The following is a 19,920-nucleotide window of genomic DNA, read 5'->3' as shown; positions in this document are numbered from 1 at the left end:
AGTATAATTTACTATAATTGGACTGTGTGTTATACCGTGGGCAGGACGGGGCCATGACTGGATGTAGTGATCATGTGACACCGGTAACAGCTCTGGAGGTTTCTTACATGGGATCTTTATGATGTTACATCGTCATCTTTTCCCCATTCAGGTCCCTACAATATCGGATCCTCTCAGTGGAGATCTTCTATATAAGAGAATTCTACTGAGTGACCCTACAAGGATGGAGAGGGACAGGGACAAGATGGCGGAGAGGATATTACACCTCACCCTAGAGATCCTCTTCCGGCTTACTGGAGAGGTGAGAGATTCTGATGACGTCACATTACATCATTCTTATCTATGGGAATAACAGATGGACAGAACTGGAGAGGTGAGGACTCTGGAAATGTCTGTAGTGAGATTTATTAATGTGTCTCTCCATAACCAGGATTACACAGTAGTGAAGAAGACCTCTAGTGAGCGCTGTCAGGCCCCTGTGTCTGAGGGATGGGCAAGACCCCTGAGCCCAATCACGGGGCCTCCACCTCACCCCCTGATACATGAGGACATCAATGACCAGAAGATCCTAGAACTCGCCTACAAGATGATTGAGCTGCTGACTGGAGAGGTGACACTGCTGGGACATTATACAGTAACGCTATGGAGGGAGCGGGGTGATGACGGTATTGTTGTATGTGTCAGGTTCCTATAAGGTGTCAGGATGCAAGCGTCCATTTCTCCATGGAGGAGTGGGAGTATTTAGAAGGACACAAAGATCTGTACAAGGACGTCCTGATGGAAGTTCCCCAGCCCCTCACATCACCAGGTAATAGGACTAAATACCACGGCCTATAATTATCTGTATGTAAAGAATGAATTCAGTCCATGTATTTGTTTCCTCCAGTTCTATCTAGTGAGAGGACACCAGAGAGATGTTCCCGTCCTCTTCTTCCACAGGAATGTAAACAAGAAGATCTCGATGTTCCTCAGGATCATCAGGTAGATGGAGAGAAGGTGTCATGAGATCTTCCCTATGATGTGCAGAAGGCTGTGAAGGTCATGTGTTCAGCCTAGTTTTATCCACCAGTTTTATAAATGGAACGGTAATTTATTTCACACTCCCACCTGAAACTTATTAGACACATGATCGCAGAGTGCTGCATAAATTGGAGTGACCAGTTTTCAAAATGGGAACATTGAGCAATCTGAATTACTTTGAACTACTTTTTCCTTCAACTGTCAACCATTGAACTGTAACAGCACCCAGGGGTCTATTTATAGAGTAAACCTCTCCTTTTTTCCAGATTTGTCTTCATACCTTATATCATGTCTCAAGACCTAACACATAGCAGTAGATGCTGCACAACCTTACTCTACAGAACCCCACATACAAAGTTATTGTTTATTGTATGTACAGTGAGCCACTTAGCGGAGTCTTGGGAGATGTTTCTATCTGCAGGGCTGACCCTCTGTAACTTTCCTCTGCCCAGCTGCAGGGTTGACCCTCTGTAACTCTCCCCTGCCCAGCTGCAGGGCTGACCCTCTGTAACTCTCCCCTGCCCAGCTCCAGGGATGACCTTCTGTAACTCTCCCCTGCCCAACTGCAGGGCTGACTCTCTGTAACTCTCCCCTGCCCAACTGCAGGGCTGACCCTCTGTAACTCCCCTGCCCAACCACAGGGCTGACCCTCTGTAACTCTCCCCTTCCCATCTGCAGGACTGACCCTCTGTAAATCAGCCCTGTCCAACTGCAGGGCTGACCCTCTGCAGCTCTCCCCTTGTTAGCTGCAGGGCTTACCCTCTGTAACTCTCCCCTGCCCAGCTGTAGGGCTTACCCTCTGTAACTCTCCCCTGCCCAACTGCAGGGCTGACCCTCTGTAACTCCCCTGCCCAACTGCAGGGCTGACCCTCTGTAACTCTCCCCTTCCCATCTGCAGGACTGACCCTCTACAGCTCTCCCCTGGTTAGCTGCAGGGCTGAAACTCTCTGTAACTCTCCCATGCCCAGCTGTAGGGCTGACCCTCTGTAACTCTCCCCTGCCCAACTGCAGGGCTGACCCTCTGTAACTCCCCTGCCCAACTGCAGGGCTGACCCTCTGTAACTCTCCCCTGCCCAACTGCAGGGCTGACCCTCTGTAACTCTCCCCTGCTCAACTGCAGGGCTGACCCTCTGTAACTCTCCCCTGCCCAGCTGCAGGGCTGACCCTCTGTAACCCTCACCTGCCCAGCTGCAGGCCTGACCCTCTGTAACTCTTACCTGCCCAGCTGTCTACACTCCAAAACTTAATACAATAATTTAATTGACTACAATATACCATAGCATTAACCATATAATCACAGAACTTTGTATCAGTGTCCTGTAAGTACAATATATCCTGCAGTACCACAAGTAAAGCTTTATGTCATACAGCAATTCATTGCATGGGGTTCCACTATTTTGCACATCTTTTCACCAGGAATATAACAGTGAGTTTTCCTTGTGTTCTCGCCTTCACAGTCCTCAGATCTTAACCATATAAAGCATCTCTGGGATGAGGTAGAAATGGTTATTCAGAGTATCAGGATCTGCTGTATTTTTTCAGATTATGAGACACACTTTTTTCCCCAAAATTTGGGGGGGAAATGGGGGTGCATCTTATAATGCGGATATACCTTACCGGCCGCAGTGGAGCAGGGTCCCAGGGTTGCGGCTGGATGAGGAAAGAGTAGAGCGTTGCTGCAGGGGATGTTCGGATGTGTGGCGTGCCGCTGCGGGTTGTGTCCGATGCTTAAGGTGGTGTCTGGTGCTGCAGGTCGTGTCCGATGCTGTGGGTGGTGTCTGGTGCTGAGGGTGGTGTCCGATGTTGCGGGTGGTGTCCGATGTTGCGGGTGGTGTCCGGTGCTGCGGGTGGTGTTCATTGCTGCGGGGGCTCTGCTGACATTTTGTGAAAGGCCAGAGCCCCCGCAGTTCCATGGTTTCGTATGCGGTGGACTCCGGGAAAATGGCTGCCGGGGGCAGCGCATGCGCAGAGGGAGATCTCGGCATCAAGATCTTGCACATCCAACCACACTCCCTCATCCCAGCCTGCGGCTTGTAGCAACGCTCCACTCTTGCCTCCAGCAGCGACCCTGGGACCCTGCTTCACCGCAGCCACCACCCCCAGTAAGCAATAAGACGCATGGATTATAAGAAGCATTACCATTTTATTAAAAAAAAAAAGTTTTTTTCCTATTTTTCTCCTCAAAATTTAATGTGTATCTTATAATCCGGAGTATTTTATAGTCCAAAAAATACATTAATTTGCAGCAACTACAAGAACCTTTCCTGTTGGCATGGGCCAGTATTCCTGGGGAACAATCTCAGCACCTAGTGGAATCTGTGACATTATTAATTGCTGAAATTCTGAAGGCCAATGTATGCCCAATGTGCGACTATATGTGTGTCTCTAGTAATGTGGCCATTCAGTGTATGTTTTATATCTGGTGGAAATGTCAGGATAAAGCTGATCATAGACATTACATGTTGCCTGGATCTTCTCACAATTTTCTGGTTATGCAGACTGGTGGTTAGAATTGGAAGACTAGAGGCAAGAGTACGCTCTCAATGGTGTATAACATGGCGGAGTGCTGTGCCATGTTATATCAGATGGCACTCGGCCCAGTATTATACTATGGGACAGTCCAGATTTGCAATTATTTTTCTATGCCAATTCGACATGAGAAAAATATCGCAGCATGCTGCAGGTGCATCCGATGATCAGATAACACTCGCCCATTCAAGTCTTTGGATGCATGTGAAACATTGGACTGCACTCTGATGTCATTCGAGTGCAGTCGGATGTATGCTTACGAAGACAATGGAGAAGATGGAGAAATTAAGTTCCCCATCTTTCCCGCACCTGTGCTGCAATTCTCTCATGTGAGAGAATCTGAACATACCAAGTTGACACTCTGGTCAAACTCTGACAAAGTTTGAGTCAAATGTCATTAGCGGCCCAATTCTCTTGCAAGAGAGAATATACACCAGTGTGAGTAGACCCTTAGATTTTGTTTGAACGTTGTTGTTTTTCAAAATCATTTCACGAAACATCTTTATCTGTCTGTAACTTTTACAACATTTCTTTCAGGGTGAAGATCTGATGTATATTAATGCTACGGAGACATATGTGAGGGGTGATGAGTGGTGTAAGGAGGAGATTCCTACAGATAACAGCACAGGTGAGTAGTGACCACTAAATGCCGAGAAGTCACAGGTTCAAATCAGTCACTGGCTTGTGGAGTAACTTTACAGTGGGCTTGCGAAAGCATTCAACCCCTTGGTTTTTTTTCCATAATTTGCTACCTCACATCCCAGAGTTTTACTGATTTTTTTTCAAGGGTTTGCATCAGTTCATGTAAAGAACATGTTTACAACTATGATCACTTGGCTTTCTTTGTTTTGTGAATCAAACAGCAAATAGGACAAAATAGCATGCATAACTATTCACCCCCTGAAGTCAGTACTTTGTAAAGCCACCTTTTGTGGCAATTACAGCTGCAAATCTCTTTGGATAAGTCTCTCCGTTTTCCACATCTTGTCAGTGGGATTTTTGCCCATTCCTCAAGGCAAAACTGCTCCAGCTTCTTCAAGTTAGATGGTTTCCTCTGATGAACAGCAATTTTCAAGTCTGACCACAGATTCTCAATTGCATTAAGATCTGGGCTATGACTAGGCCACTCCAAGACATTTACATGTTTCCCCTTAAAACACTCGAGTGTTGCTTAAGCAGTATGTTTTGCGTCATTGTCTTGTTCGAAGGTGAACCTCCGTCCCAGTCTTAAATCACTGACAGACTGAAACAGGTTTTCCTAAAGAATATCCCTGTATTTCGCACTATCCAGCTTCCCCTCAACTCTGACCATTTTTTCTGTCCCTGCTGCCGAAAAACATCCCCACAGCCTGATGCTGCCACCACCATGTTTCACTGTGGGGATGGTGGGATGGTGTTCTTGGGGTGATGAGCCGTGTTGGTTTGACACCAGACATAGCGTTTACCTTGATGGCCCAAAAGTTAAATTTTGCTCTCATCTGACCACAGCACTTTTCTCCATACGTATTTTAACAAACTCAAACCAAGCCTTAAATTTTTTGTGTAAGTAAAGGCTTCTTCTAGGACATCCCTCCTGATAGCACCATCAGGAGGTACTCCTTCGCATCCTTGATAGGGACAGGAACACTCAACAGGTTAAAGGGCCACTCCCTTCACCACCCACCAATGTTTTTTCCTGTCCCTATCAGGGACAGATGCATAGGCAGAGCACAGAAGAATTTAGCTGTTAGTTGAGCAGGAGCTTCTGATTGCCGGAATCTTGGGGGTCCGTCCCTCTCCTTCTTCCTGCAACATGGTTTGTAGGGCAACACCTCTCTGATCAAGGCGTTCCTCAGCCTTCCAGTAGAGTTGGAGTTCCTAATTCAGGTGCTTCCTTCTCAGGGGAGCTTTTATCTTCCTTCCATCCATTCTCTGGTCATGCGGTAGGAAGTTCACCACCAAGAACGCCGACATGCAGAGAGCATTTTCGGTTTACAGGGGAGTGATGCATAAGCCTCTAGTACCTGACGTGCATTCCAGCATAGACGGCACTTTGGTGCAGGTATACATGGCCTACTCAACCCCATCCTGGTGTACATGGTCCCTTCATCCCGATCCATATATACATGGTCCCCTCATCCCCATTCTGATATGCATGGCCCCCTCATCCCCATTGTGGTATACATGGCCCCCTCATCCCCATTGTGGTATACATGGTCCCCTCATCCCCATTGTGGTATACATGGTCCCCTCATCCCCATTGTGGTATGCATGGCCCCCTCATCCCCATTCTGATATACATGGTCCCCTCATCCCCATCTTGGTATGCATGGCCCCTCATCCCCATTCTGATATACATGGTCCCCTCATCCCCATTCTGATATACATGGCTCCCTCATCCCCATCTTGGTATGCATGGCCCCCTCATCCACATCCTGGTATGCATGGCCCCCTCATTCCTATCCTGTTATACATGGCCCTTTCAATCCTAACCTGGTATCCATGGATACCTCATCACCATCCTGGTATGCATGACCCCCATCCCAGTCTTGGTATACATGGCCCCCTTAAAAAAACATAAACCATTTTACTAACCTTCCTTGGGCTCACTCGCAGCGTCCTGTTCTGATGCCAGCAGCTGATTTGTTCTTATAAGCTGTGCTTAGCAGTGACGTCATGCGCTGCTTTCAAATCGAAGACAGCTGCTGGAATACTAACCGTTCTCGACACCCAGGACTATGGGCATGTGGAGCAGTGAATATTCATTTTCTTTAATAGCAAGCATACTGTTAGCCGCAGCATTTGGCTTTCTGCAGCAGCCGAGCGATCACGAGTTCCCGCTACTAAAGAGAATGAATATTCACTGCTCTCCTCTCCCATGGGCATGGGGAGCAGTGAATATTCATTCTCTGTAATAGCGGGCACACGTGATCGCCCAGCCATTGCAGGAACCGGCGGCTGCGGCAAGCACAGTGCCCTCCATTACAAAGAATGAATATTCACTGCTCCACATGCCCAAAGTCTCTCCCACCTCTTGGCTCTCGCTTCAGTGCATAGAGGTGGGAGGAACTATGGGTGTGGGAGCAGTGGACATTGATTTCTCTTTAACAGCGGGCACAGGGGTCAGTCGCAGCAGCAACTCCTGCTTCTTGTGACCCGCTTCCCCACATCCCCATCCACAGCCACTGCAGGTACAGACCGGATGGTCTATAATTTTTGGAGAAAAAAGTGCGTCTAGTAGTTCGAAAAATACTGTACTTGTTTCCATCTAGCATCTACAGCTAGCTATGCATCACTTTTCATACATGTGCAGTTTTGGACATGTCAGCTTAGCTCATTTGGCTATGACAGTTATATTTGTTCTTTGCCAACCACCGTTGGTTCATTTATATCCTATTATTAGTGAGCATTTTCTGGGCTACAATCTCAATGGAGATAGTATGTCCATATACAACCACTGTTGACCCATGTGAATTTGTGTGTCCATGAGTATAATTGGTTTTTTTGTCCGTGTTGCAGATTGCACCCAGTACTGTCTGTTTATCTGTTAAGATAGTTTTTTAGGAACTAGAATTCTACTATGCTCTTTTTTTGTCTGTTGTGGTCTCCTATTGTAGACGTATTTAATAAAAATTACTTTTAATAATTATCACATACCCGCTGTAACATTGCTGATAGGAAAGCGAGGAGACTTCGGGAAAATCATTGTCTCTATTGAGGCAAATCTGACCACTTTCTCATTAATTCTCCTACACTTCATAAAACAGTAGCAGTGGTAGCGAAATCTAACTTTTCCGATGAAGAATCTTCTACTGCATCCAACATGAAAAAAGAAAACAAGGCTTCTCATTGCTTCATTCCTATCAGGTTGCAATGGATTTCCATACCTGCCATGGTTGATTCAGGAGCAAACAGAAATGTTATGGACATTTCTTTTGCTAAAAACCACGGGCTATAAATTCAATACAGACTTTCATCTATTCTTATGGAAACTGCTGATGGATCTCTACTGAGTTCTGGACAAGTTAAAAAAAGAGACTGAACCCATGGAGATAGTCATGGAACCTAATCACACCATAAGGTCTATTCCTTCTTGTTTGTCTCATTTCCACATTTTCCAATTATACTAGAATTGCCATGGCTACAAACTCAAAATCTCACAATTAACTGGGACACCAAAAAAGTGTCATCCATCTGTCCACTCCCCACAGACTTCACCAATTGACTAGGTTGTAGAGGATCCTGAACTGTCTTGCAAACTACTACATGTATGTAAAGAATTTGCTGATGTATGTGACAAGAAAAAAAACAGCAAATTTCCTCCTCATTGGCCGTGTGATTATCCAATTGATCTATTACCCGAAGTAGCTATAGCCTTTGGAAGCATTTACCCACTGGCAGAGCAGGAATTACAAGCTGTCAAAGAATACATTAATGAAAATTTAGCCAAAGGGTTTATTCGTCCATCCTCCTCCCCAGCAGGTGTGCCAATATTTTTTGTGAAAAAGGAAAGATGGTTCCTTGAGACCTTGCATTGAATTAAAACCAACCAAAATTAAACATTTCTGTAAAAAATCATTACCCTCTGCCTTTGATCCCTTGGTTGCTGGAAAGAGTTTGTCATGAAAAGATGTTCACAAAACTGGATCTTCGAGGGACATACAACTTGGTTTGTGTTAGACCAGGTGACAAATGGAAACCGGCATTTACATCACATTATGGACATTATTATGAACATTTTCAGCATTTTGTTAATGACATTTTCAGAGACTTACAAGATCAATTTAGGGTCATTTATTTGGATGATATTCTAATCTTTTCTAATTTTGCAGAAGAGCATCTGAATCATGTGAAAACTGTGATGGAGTGTCTGATCATAAGCTTGAGAAATGTGAATTTCATCACAGATCCAGAAACAGAAATTCAGTTTTGGGCTACATAATCTCTACTCAAGGGTTACAAATGGATTCTAACAAGATTCAAGCTATCATTGAATGGCCAACACCAAAAACATGAAAGGGGTTCAGCGATTTGAGTGCTTTGCTAATTTTTACAGATGTTTTATTAAGAATTTTTCAGGTATAATTGCACCAATCACCAAATTAACAAATGCATACAGTTTGTTTGGTCTCCTTTAGCACAAGGCTAAGTTTTCTACAGCTCCTAGGTGGATTCATCCGAATACGGAAAATTACTTTTTTAGAGTTGATGATTCAAACAGTGCTGTTGGGGCTATTTTATCACAAAGAACGTGAATTATGACGGGAATTATGAAGTTTGACCGTGTCAGAAAGAAACTATGATGTGGAGAACAAGGAGCTCAGAGCTATCATTGCTGCTTTCAAGGAATGGAGACATCTAAAAGGATCAGCTCAACAAATTGTTGATCTAACTGACCATCGCAACCTTTAATTTTGTAAGATCTGCCAAGTGTTTGTCTCCTCGCCAAGCTCAATGTAGTCATTTCTTATAATCGATTTAACTTTAACTTTTATTGACCTGTTTTCTGTAATGGTAAGGCTGATACTCTATGTAGGCTGTTTTTCCAAAGATTCATTTGTACAGCACCTCCATCAACTATTCTATCTGAGTCCAACATCCTAGGGGTGATTCATAACAAAGTCTTGCTTTAAGATATTCGTGTAGCATATGAGACTGACCCAATTCTTACCTTTCAAAATAGAGTATGGACTCATAATCAATGCATCTACAGTATGTCCCAGAAACTGTGAGACTAAATGTATTAAAACTGATCTATGCCTCCAAGTTAGCAGAGCACAAGGGCATTCAGGAAATACAAAAAAAATGTTCTCGCTTCTTCTGGTGGCCCAATTGTGATGTTGAGTCGCTTCTCATGAATGAGCCATGAGACAAAGAAGTCAAGGAGTCTGAGGTCAGATACTAAGAGAGCACGTCAAAGGCAAAAGGGTAAAACAAGCAAATGGTCAAAATGCAAATTCTGAGGTCAGGCAACAAAGATCCGAATAGCTGAACACAGAGCACAAGGCACACACACGCCACCAAGTAAAGCTATGACTGGCAATAGTCTAACCATTGTCAGTCAGCGAAATAGCCAGGTAATCAACCAGAATGCATGACACCTAGAGGAAACCGAGCAAACCTGGCGAGATTAGGTAGTTGGGTTGTCACTCAGAATACTGACAGCCCAGCACACCCTAGGACACAGTGAATTGTGGAATCATAACAGTACCCCCTATTCTAGGGGGCCACTGGACCCCTAGATTTCCCAGGAATGAATGAGTTTGTGGTCCAACTTTGCCAACGGTACCTTAAGTTTGATCATTTTGGATGACAACCGAACCTTATAACCAACTTTAAAGACGGGACCAACCGAATGTTTTATATCGACCTTCCATCTTTAGCGGATCTGAGCAACCCCGATATTCTTTTGAACCTCCCTCCAGACATCTCTGAATTTCTTTCTGGTAACCTCCACCCCAAGACACTCAGTACTTATCCTAGAGAATTCACCAAAATGGGGATAAAATCCATAATTTAAAAAAAGGTGAGGTAACGGTAGACTGCTTGATCCAATTGTTAAATGCAAACTAAGCCAGAAGTAGGAATGAGGACCAATCCGACTGCTCAACCTCAACAAAACACCTTCAAATTTGTTTCAAAGATTTATTTGTTTTTTCTGTCTGACCGTTGTTTTCAGGGCGTTAGGCAGGGCAAAATGACAAGTCTATCACAGTTTCTTACAATTCTCCAGAATTTGGAGACAAATTGCACTTTTCTCTCAGACAAAATGTTAAGAGGAATTCCATGCAATCTTACAAAATGACAAATAAACAACCTGGAGAGTGTCTCTGCATTAGGTAAGCCTGATAAAGGAATAAAATTAGCCTGTTTACTGAATTGGTAAACCACCACACAAATAAGTTTTCCCACCAAACATACAAATCCGTGATTAAATCCATGGACAGATGAGTCTACAGTCTTTCTGGAATTGGCAATGGAGCCAATTCACTAGCAGAAGATGCCAACGATTGGACTTTACGTATCTCTGCTTCCAACTCCGAAGATACCACAGAAACCAAAATGTTGTGAGGTAGAATTGCGGTTCTGGAGAAGAAACTGAATTAAGACTGCGCGATAGTGCGCCAGCCTTCACATTTTGGACCCTGACCTGAATGTCATAGAGAGCTAGAATAAAGAGAAAAAAGGCCATCTGACCTGTCTAGGCGTTAGCCATTTAGCTGATTCAATGTAAGCTAAATTAATATGGTTAGTGACTACAGTGATTTGTTGAACTGCTCCCCCAAAAAATGTCCCCATTCCTCAAACTCTAACGTAACAGGAAGAGCTCACTATTTTCAACATCATAATATCTTTCAGCAGGAAAAAAATGTTTCAAGAAAAATGCAATTGCTGCCAAGTTTACCAGAGTTTTGGAACCCTGAGATAATACGGTGGCTACCCCAACCTCCGATGCATCCACCTCCATAATAAATGTTTCCTGGAGATCGTGTTGGATTAGAACAGAAGCAAAGATAAAACACTTTCAATTTTTCAAAAGTCCTAATAACCTCCTGTGACCAAAGCTTGAGATCTGCTCCCTTACATGTGAGGACAGTAAGGGTAGGTGCAAAAGGTCAGTAATCGCTGCGTGTTGGAAGTTGCGTACTTGCGCAGGATCCAACCCGCAGTGTCCAGATGTTACAGCATAGTGGATGGGATTTCAAGAAATCCCATGCCCACAATGCGTGCACAGATGCCTGCAGCTTACCAGGGGAGGCGGATATGCGACGCGTCTTTCCAGACCGCAGCATGTCTATTTATCTTGCGGAGATGTGAGTCTCCGAAAGATAAATTTCACCTGTACAATGTATTGCACAAGGTGAATCTGCACGGTTCAGTGAACACGTTCAGATTCACCTGCATTTCAATAGCCGGCAGTGCTTTGGACACAGCGGACATGTGCTGCATCCAAAGCGCTGCTAATTACTGAACGTGTGCACCTACCCTAAAAGGTTTAGCAATCTGAGAAAAAACCCTAATTAATTTTATTTAATAGTTTGCGAATCCTAGAAAATGTTGCAACACTCTAAGGTCCTTAAGTTTAGCCCAATCTATTATGGCTTCCACCTTCCCAGGATGCATCTTAAACCCATCAGCCGGTAAGATGAACCCCAGAAATGACATTTCTTGAACAGAAAAATACATTTCTCCAATTTATCAAACAAAGAATTCTACCTCACCCTTTGTAATACCACACGGACGTGTTCCTGGTAAGAATCAAAATCAGGCTAAAAACATAAAATATCATCAAGGTAAATCACAATAAATCTCCCAATACAGTCAGAAAAAATACAACTGATAAGCTTTTGAAATACTGCTTGTGCATTGGTTAACCTAAATGACATGACAAGATTTTCAAATAAACCCTCAGACTTTAAAAACGCTGTTTTCCAGTCATCACCTTTTAGGATGCATAGAAATCACTTTGTCTCCATAAGCTGATTATAAAGATCGGGGATGACTGGAAGCGGGTAGGTATTCTTAACCCCTTTCTGTCATTGGACGTACTATTCCGTCCATGTGGGGTGGGCCCTACTTCCCAAGGACGGAATAGTACGTCCAGCGCGATCGGCCACGCTCACGGGGGAGCGCGGCCGATCGCGGCCTGGTGTCAGCTGACTATCGCAGCTGACATCCGGCGCTATGTGCCAGGAGCGGTCACGGACCGCCCCCGGCACATTAACCCCCGGCACACCGCGAACATGATCGCGGTGTGCCGGCGGTATAGGGAAGCATCGCGCAGGTAGGGGGCTCCCTGCGGGCTTCCCTGAGACCCCCGGAGCAACGCGATGTGATCGCGTTGCTCCGAGGGTCTCCTACCTCCTTCCTCGCTGCAGGTCCCGGATCCAAGATGGCCGCGGCATCCGGGTCCTGCAGGGAGGGAGGTGGCTTACCGAGTGCCTGCTCAGAGCAGGCGCTGGTAAGCCTGCAGCACTGTGAATCAGATCGGTGATCTGACAGAGTGCTGTGCAAACTGTCAGATCACCGATCTGTGATGTCCCCCCCTGGGACAAAGTAAAAAAGTAAAAAAAAAAAAAATTCCTAAATAAAGAAAAAAAATATTATTCCCATAAATACATTTCTTTATCTAAATAATAAAAAAACAATAAAAGTACACATATTTAGTATCGCAGCGTCCGTAACGACCCGACCTATAAAACTGTCCCACTAGTTAACCCCTTCAGTAAACACCGTAAGAAAAAAAAGAGGCAAAAAACAACGCTTTATTATACTGCCGAAACAAAAAGTGGAATAAAACGCGATCAAAAAGACGGATATAAATAACCATGGTACCGCTGAAAGCGCCATTTTGTCCCGCAAGAAACTAGCTGCCATACAGCATCATCAGCAAAAAAATAAAAAAGTTATAGTCCTCAGAATAAAGCGATGCAAAAATAATTATTTTTTCTATAAAATAGTTTTTATCATATAAAAGCGCCAAAACATAAAAAACTGATATAAGTGAGGTATCGCTGTAATCGTACTGACCCAAAGAATAAAACTGCTTTATCAATTTTACCAAACGCGGAACGGTATAAACGCCTCCCCCAAAAGAAATTCATGAATAGCTGGTTTTTGGTCATTCTGCCTCACAAAAATCGGAATAAAAAGCGATCAAAAAATGTCACGTGCCCGAAAATGTTATCAATAAAAACGTCAACTCGTCCCGCAAAAAACAAGACCTCACATGACTCTGTGGACTCAAATATGGAAAAATTATAGCTCTCAAAATGTGGTAACGCAAAAAATATTTTTTGCAATAAAAAGCGTATTTCAGTGTGTAACGGCTGCCAATCATAAAAATCCGCTAAAAAACCCGCTATAAAAGTAAATCAAACCCCCCTTCATCACCCCCTTAGTTAGGGAAAAATTAAAAAATTAAAAAAACGTATTTCCTTTTTCCCATTAGGGCTAGGGTTAGGGCTAGGGTTAGGGTTGGGGCTAGGGTTAAGGCTACAGTTAGGGTTGGGGCTAAAGTTAGGGTTGGGGCTAAAGTTAGGGTTAGGGTTTGTATTACATTTACGGTTGGGAATAGGGTTGGGATTAGGGTTAGGGGTGTGTCTGGGTTAGAGGTGTGGTTAGGGTTACCGTTGGGATTAGGGTTAGGGGTGTGTTTGCATTAGGGTTTCAGTTATAATTGGGGGGTTTCCACTGTTTAAGCACATCAGGGGCTCTCCAAACGCGACATGGCGTCCGATCTCAATTCCAGCCAATTCTGCGTTGAAAAAGTAAAACAGTGCTCCTTCCCTTCCGAGCTCTCCCGTGTGCCCACACAGGGGTTTACCCCAACATATGGGGTATCCGCGTACTCAGGACAAATTGGACAACAACTTTTGGGGTCCAATTTCTCCTGTTACCCTTGGGAAAATACAAAACTGGGGGCTAAAAAATAATTTTTGTGGGGGAAAAAAAAGATTTTTTATTTTCACGGCTCTGCGTTATAAACTGTAGTGAAACACTTGGGGGCTCACAGTTCTCACAACACATCTAGATAAGTTCCTTGGGGGGTCTAGTTTCCAATATGGGGTCACTTGTGGGGGGTTTCTACTATTTAGGTACATTAGGGGCTCTGCAAACGCAATGTGACGCCTGCAGACCAATCCATCTAAGGCTATGTCTCCACGGTCCGTCTGGGGGCCGGTATCGGCGCAGCGGCGAAGCCGCTCGGCGATAAGCCCCGCCCCCTTAATGGGACGCGATGGTGCCGGATGTGTACAGTACACATCCGGGATCATCGCACCCCTCGCCATAGGGCCCTGTGATATGCCTTGCGGGGACGCTGCGTCCCCGCAAGGTGTACGGACATGCTGCGTTCTGAAAAGACGCGCAGCATGTCCGGAGCCGCAGGGCCGCCGCGTGCGGGTTTCCACGCATAGTGGAGACGGGATTTCATAAAATCCCCTCCACTATGCTGGAACATCTGGACGCTGCTTGTTTGACGCTGCAGCGTCAAACAAGCAGCGTTTACTGACCGTGGAAACGTACCCTAAGTCTGCATTCCAAATGATGCTCCTTCCCTTCCAAGCTCTGCCATGCGCTCAAACAGTGGTTCCCCCCCACATATCAGGTATCAGCGTACTCAGGACAAATTGGACAACAATATTTAGGGTCCAATTTCTCCTGTTACCCTTGGAAAAATACAAAACTGGGGGCTAAAAAATAATTTTTGTGGAAATTTTTTTTTTTTTTATTTGCATGGCTCTGCGTTATAAACTCTAGTGAAACACTTGGGGGTTCAAAGCTCTCACAACACATCTAGATGAGTTCCTTAGGGGTCTACTTTCCAAAATGGTGTCACTTGTGGGGGGTTTCTACTGTTTAGGTACATTAGGGGCTCTGCAAACGCAATGTGATGCCTGCAGACCATTCCATCTAAGTCTGCATTCCAAATGGGGCTCCTTCCGAGCCCTCCCATGCACCCAAACGGTGGTTCCCCCCCACATATGGGGTATCAGCGCACTCAGGACAAATTGGACAACAACTTTGGGGGTCCAATTTCTCCTGTTACCCTCGGAAAAATACAAAACTGGGGGCTAAAAAATAATTTTTGTGGGAAAAAATGTTTGTTCTATTTTTACGGCTCTGCATTATAAACTTCTGTGAAGCCCTTGGTGGGTCAAAGTGCTCACCACACATCTAGATAAGTTCCTTAGGGGGTCTACTTTCCAAAATGGTGTCACTTGTGGGGGGTTTCAATGTTTAGGCACATCAGTGGCTCTCCAAACGCAACATGGCGTCCCATCTCAATTCCTGTCAATTTTGCATTGAAATGTCAAACGGCGCTCCTTCCCTTCCGAGCTCTCCCATGCGCCCAAACAGTGGTTTACTCCCACATATGGGGTATCAGCGTACTCAGGACAAACTGTACAACAACGTTTGGGGTTCATTTTCTCCTGTTACCCTTGGTAAAATAAAACAAATTGGAGCTGAAGTAAATTTTTTGTGAAAAAAAGTTAAATGTTCATTTTTATTTAAACATTCCAAAAATTCCTGTGAAACACCTGAAGGGTTAATAAACTTCTTGAATGCGGTTTTGAGCACCTTGAGGGGTACAGTTTTTAGAATGGTGTCACACTTGGGTATTTTCTATCATGTAGATCCCTCAAAATGACTTCAAATGAGATGTGGTCCCTAAAAAAAAAATGGTGTTGTAAAAAGGAGAAATTGCTGGTCAAATTTTAACCCTTATAACTCCCTAAGAAAAAAAAATTTTGGTTCCAAAATTGTGCTGATGTAAAGTAGACATGTGGGAAGTGTTATTTATTAAGTATTTTGTGTGACATATCTCTGTGATTTAATTGCATAAAAATTAAAAGTTGGAAAATTGCGAAATTTTCAAAATTTTCGCCAAATTTCCGTTTTTTTCACAAATAAACGCAGGTAATATCAAAGAAATTTTACCACTATCATGAAGTACAATATGTCACGAGAAAACAGTGTCAGAATCACCGGGATCCGTTGAAGCGTTCCAGAGTTATAACCTCATAAAGGGACAGTGGTCAGAATTGTAAAAATTGGCCCTGTCCATAACGTGCTAACCACCCTTGGGGGTAAAGGGGTTAACTGTGATTGTGTTCAGTTCTCGTACAGTATGTCGCAGCAAGAAAGAGGCCACCATTTTTCTTTTTCACAAAAAAGAATCAAGCAGCTACAGGGCAGGAGGAAGGACATATATGACATATATGACCCTTCTGTAAACATTCATTTTTTTATGGCGGTACGTGTTAGCCCAGGCAAATTGTAAAGATGAGCTTTAGGTAATTTGGCATTAGGGATAGGATTAATATTATAATCATAGGGATGATGGGGAGGCGGTATCTCTGGCTTTTTTTTCAAAACACACATCTATGAAGTCTTTTAGATATTCTGGCAAACCCTCCAGACTAGCTGAGCATATTTGTACTGAATCTAGCCATTTCTTATGACAATTGGGGCCCCAGTTAACAATCTTCTTCTGAAACCAATCAATCACAGGACTGTGAATAAGCAGCCATGGAAGCCCCAGTACCACCCCAGCAGGTACATTATCGAAAACAAAACAGTAAACAAATTCAGAGTGAAGTACACCCACTTGGAGTGTGATTTCCTCTGTTACTCATTTGACAAAATGCTGAAGTAGCAGTGTCTTGTCAATATCAAAAATTTCACTGGGTTTATCCAAACTAACTGCCCTAATCCTAATTTCAGAACTAGTCCCGAATCAATAAAGTTAGCTGCAGACTCACAGTCAATAAAAGACAATGCTGGTAATACCTAGATCTTGAAAGTTAAAACCAGCAGTACTTTTTCGCAGGAGAAAAAGGGTTCCTGGAAGTCTGGGTGACCCCCTCGACAATCTCCTCGACTTAGTCGCTTCCCGATAGCTTGCTTCCTTGAGGAAGCGAGTTGGAGAGTCCGTTAAAAAAATGTCCAGTGAGGCCACAGTAGAGCAGAGTCCAAGATTGTGTCTACAATTACTCTCCACAGCGCGAGAATTGACAGCCTCCATCGGCTCAACCTCAGGTAAACGGATATGCAGTATGAAAGGCACCCTGCTGCTCTCCATGTCTTTCATGAATTCTGCAGTCCATCCATATGGCCTGTGTCATATCCTGCTCCAAAGAACAAGGGGGAGCATGAAAATCCACAGCATCCTTAAGAGATTCGGAAGGCTTCCATGGAATTGGCACCTCAGGGCCATATCTTTCCACTAAACTTCAGTGGTCCATTACCAGATTTTGGTACTGTAGTCCTCAGCTGTGCGGCTCCTCTGTGTCAGCTTCATGATCTTGGCCACAGTGACCTGTATTCTGTCAGGTTCATCATAAATTAAACCTAAATTGTCAAAGAAGGTGTCAACAGAAATCTGTTCTTGGGCTTGTGGGGATAATGAAAATGCCCACGTCTGAGGACCCTCTCACAGGAGCGACATAATTATGCTTACCCACTGGGGCTCATCCCCTGAGGACCAAGGTCGAAGGGTAAAAAATGACTTTCAGCTCTCCTTGAATACTCTAAACTGATTTTTCTCTCCCGAAAACTTATCAAGAAGGGCTACTACAGGTTCGGAACAGGTAAATTGCAAGTCTGAAGGCTTTCACAAAGCTAGACAACTAGCCCCTCACCTGGAGCTGCGATGATTCAAAATTCTGATGCTCTTTAGACAGATCCTGAATCATTTGGGTCAGAGTCGCCACCTGATCACAAATCAGGATCCATAGAGGCAAAAAAAATTGTATATGACCAACTGTAATATGACACTAAGTCACTTCTCATAGACAAGCCGTGAAACAAGAAAGTCAAGGAGTCCTAGGTCAAATATCAGCAGGGGCGTAACTACCGCGGTCGCAGGGGTCGCAATTGCGACGGGGCCCGCAGTGCTTAGGGGCCCCTAAGAACTCTGAGCTACAAAATGGGCCGCCGGCCCTTTATAAACCTTCTTTACAGGCCCTGGTGCGCGTGCACTCTCTCAGTGCATGCGCGATCACGGGTGGGACTGCACTTGTCACGGCAGCAGAGCCCCTCCACCACAGAGAGCCGCACACCACAACTATGGCTGCAGCTGCTCTGTGCGCACAGGACCTAGGATGAGGTCACAGGAGGGGAGGAGTCGGAGTCACATGATCAAGGGCTTCCGTGTAGTGCAGGACAGTAGTGCAGTGCTGGTTGTCATCATGCTGGAGGAGGGTAAGCTTTTGTGTGAGGTCAGGAGGGGTTTGTGTGGATGTAGCAGAGCAGTGTGTGTATGAGGTGTACAGAGCGGAGCCGTGTGTATGAGGTGTACGGAGCGGAGCTGTGTGTGTATGAGGTGTACGGAGCGGAGCTGTGTGAGTATGAGGTGTACGGAGCGGAGCTGTGTGTGTATGAGGTGTACGGAGCGGAGCCGTGTGTGTATGAGGTGTACGGAGCGGAGCCGTGGGTGTATGAGGTGTACAGAGCGGAGCAGTGTGTGTATGAGGTGTACGGAGCGGAGCCGGGTGTGTATGAGGTGTACAAGGCGGAGCCGGGTGTGTATGAGGTGTACAAGGCGGAGCCGGGTGTGTATGAGGTGTACAAGGCAGAGCTGGGTGTGTATGAGGTGTACAAGGCAGAGCTGGGTGTGTATGAGGTGTACGGAGCGGAGCCGTGTGTGTATGAGGTGTACGGAGCGGAGCCGTGTGTGTATGAGGTGTACAAGGCGGAGCTGGGTGTGTATGAGGTGTACGGAGCGGAGCCGTGTGTGTATGAGGTGTACAAGGCGGAGCCGGGTGTGTACGAGGTGTACGGAGCGGAGCCGTGTGTGTATGAGGTGTACAAGGCGGAGCTGGGTGTGTATGAGGTGTACGGAGCGGAGCCGTGTGTGTATGAGGTGTACAAGGCGGAGCTGGGTGTGTATGAGGTGTACGGAGCGGAGCCGTGTGTGTATGAGGTGTACAAGGCGGAGCTGGGTGTGTATGAGGTGTACAAGGTGGAGCCGGGTGTGTATGAGGTGTACGAAGCGGAGCCGGGTGTGTACGAGGTGTACGAAGCGGAGCCATGTGTGTACGAGGTATACGGAGCGGAGCCGTGTGTGCAAGGTGTACGGAGCGGAGCCGTGTGTGTACGAGGTGTACGGAGCGGAGCCATGTGTGTACGAGGTATACGGAGCAGAGCCATATGTGCAAGGTGTACGGAGCGGAGCCGTGTGTGTACGAGGTGTACGGAGCGGAGCCGTGTGTGTACGAGGTGTACGGAGCGGAGCCGTGTGTGTACGAGGTGTACGGAGCGGAGCAGTGTGTGTACGAGGTGTACGGAGCGGAGCCATGTGTGTACGAGGTATACGGAGCGGAGCCGTGTGTGCAAGGTGTACGGAGCGGAGCCGTGTGTGTACGAGGTGTACGGAGATCATGGACGCCGGTATAGTTGAATGCGACGGCGGGGGAGGTGAGTTGGTGGCGGGGGGAGGCGGATCGAGCAGCCCATGACTGGCACCGGCTCTTCTGGCATTTGCCAGAAGTGCCCGATGGCCAGTCCGGCCCTGCTCTGACCTGCCGGCCCCGGGCCCGACCTGCCGGGCCCGGTCGCAGTGGCGACCGCTGCAACCGCGGTAGTTACGCCCCTGTCCATACTGTACAATGGCCACACATAGTGCTCTATACTGTACAATGGCCACACATGATGCTCCATACTGTACAATTGGCCACACATGATATTGCCTACAGTATACTGGCCACACATAGTTACTCCTACACACGCGGCTGAGCTCCGTACACATTGCACATGCGGCTCCCCTCCGTACACCTCGTACACACCCGGCTCCGCTCCGTACACCTTGCACACACGGCTCCGCTCCGTATACCTCGTACACACATGGCTCCGATCCGTACACCTCGTACACACACAGCTACGCTC

At 45.7% G+C, this 19,920-nt stretch overlaps 1 protein-coding gene across 1 annotated transcript in view; it reads left to right on the top strand.

Moving 5' to 3' along the window:
* Positions 1-19,920, top strand: part of LOC143768150 (uncharacterized) — a 94,149-nt gene that overhangs the window by 62,382 nt on the left and 11,847 nt on the right. The window contains exons 9-13 of the mRNA XM_077256837.1: positions 152-301; positions 431-610; positions 685-808; positions 887-981; positions 4,087-4,177. Coding sequence (XP_077112952.1) covers positions 152-301; positions 431-610; positions 685-808; positions 887-981; positions 4,087-4,177 — 640 coding nt within the window. The remainder of the gene's footprint in view (positions 1-151; positions 302-430; positions 611-684; positions 809-886; positions 982-4,086; positions 4,178-19,920) is intronic.

Source organism: Ranitomeya variabilis, chromosome 4, assembly GCF_051348905.1.
Source record: "Ranitomeya variabilis isolate aRanVar5 chromosome 4, aRanVar5.hap1, whole genome shotgun sequence".
Classification (NCBI taxonomy): domain Eukaryota; kingdom Metazoa; phylum Chordata; class Amphibia; order Anura; family Dendrobatidae; genus Ranitomeya; species Ranitomeya variabilis.
This window is presented reverse-complemented; position numbering and strand designations above follow the sequence as displayed.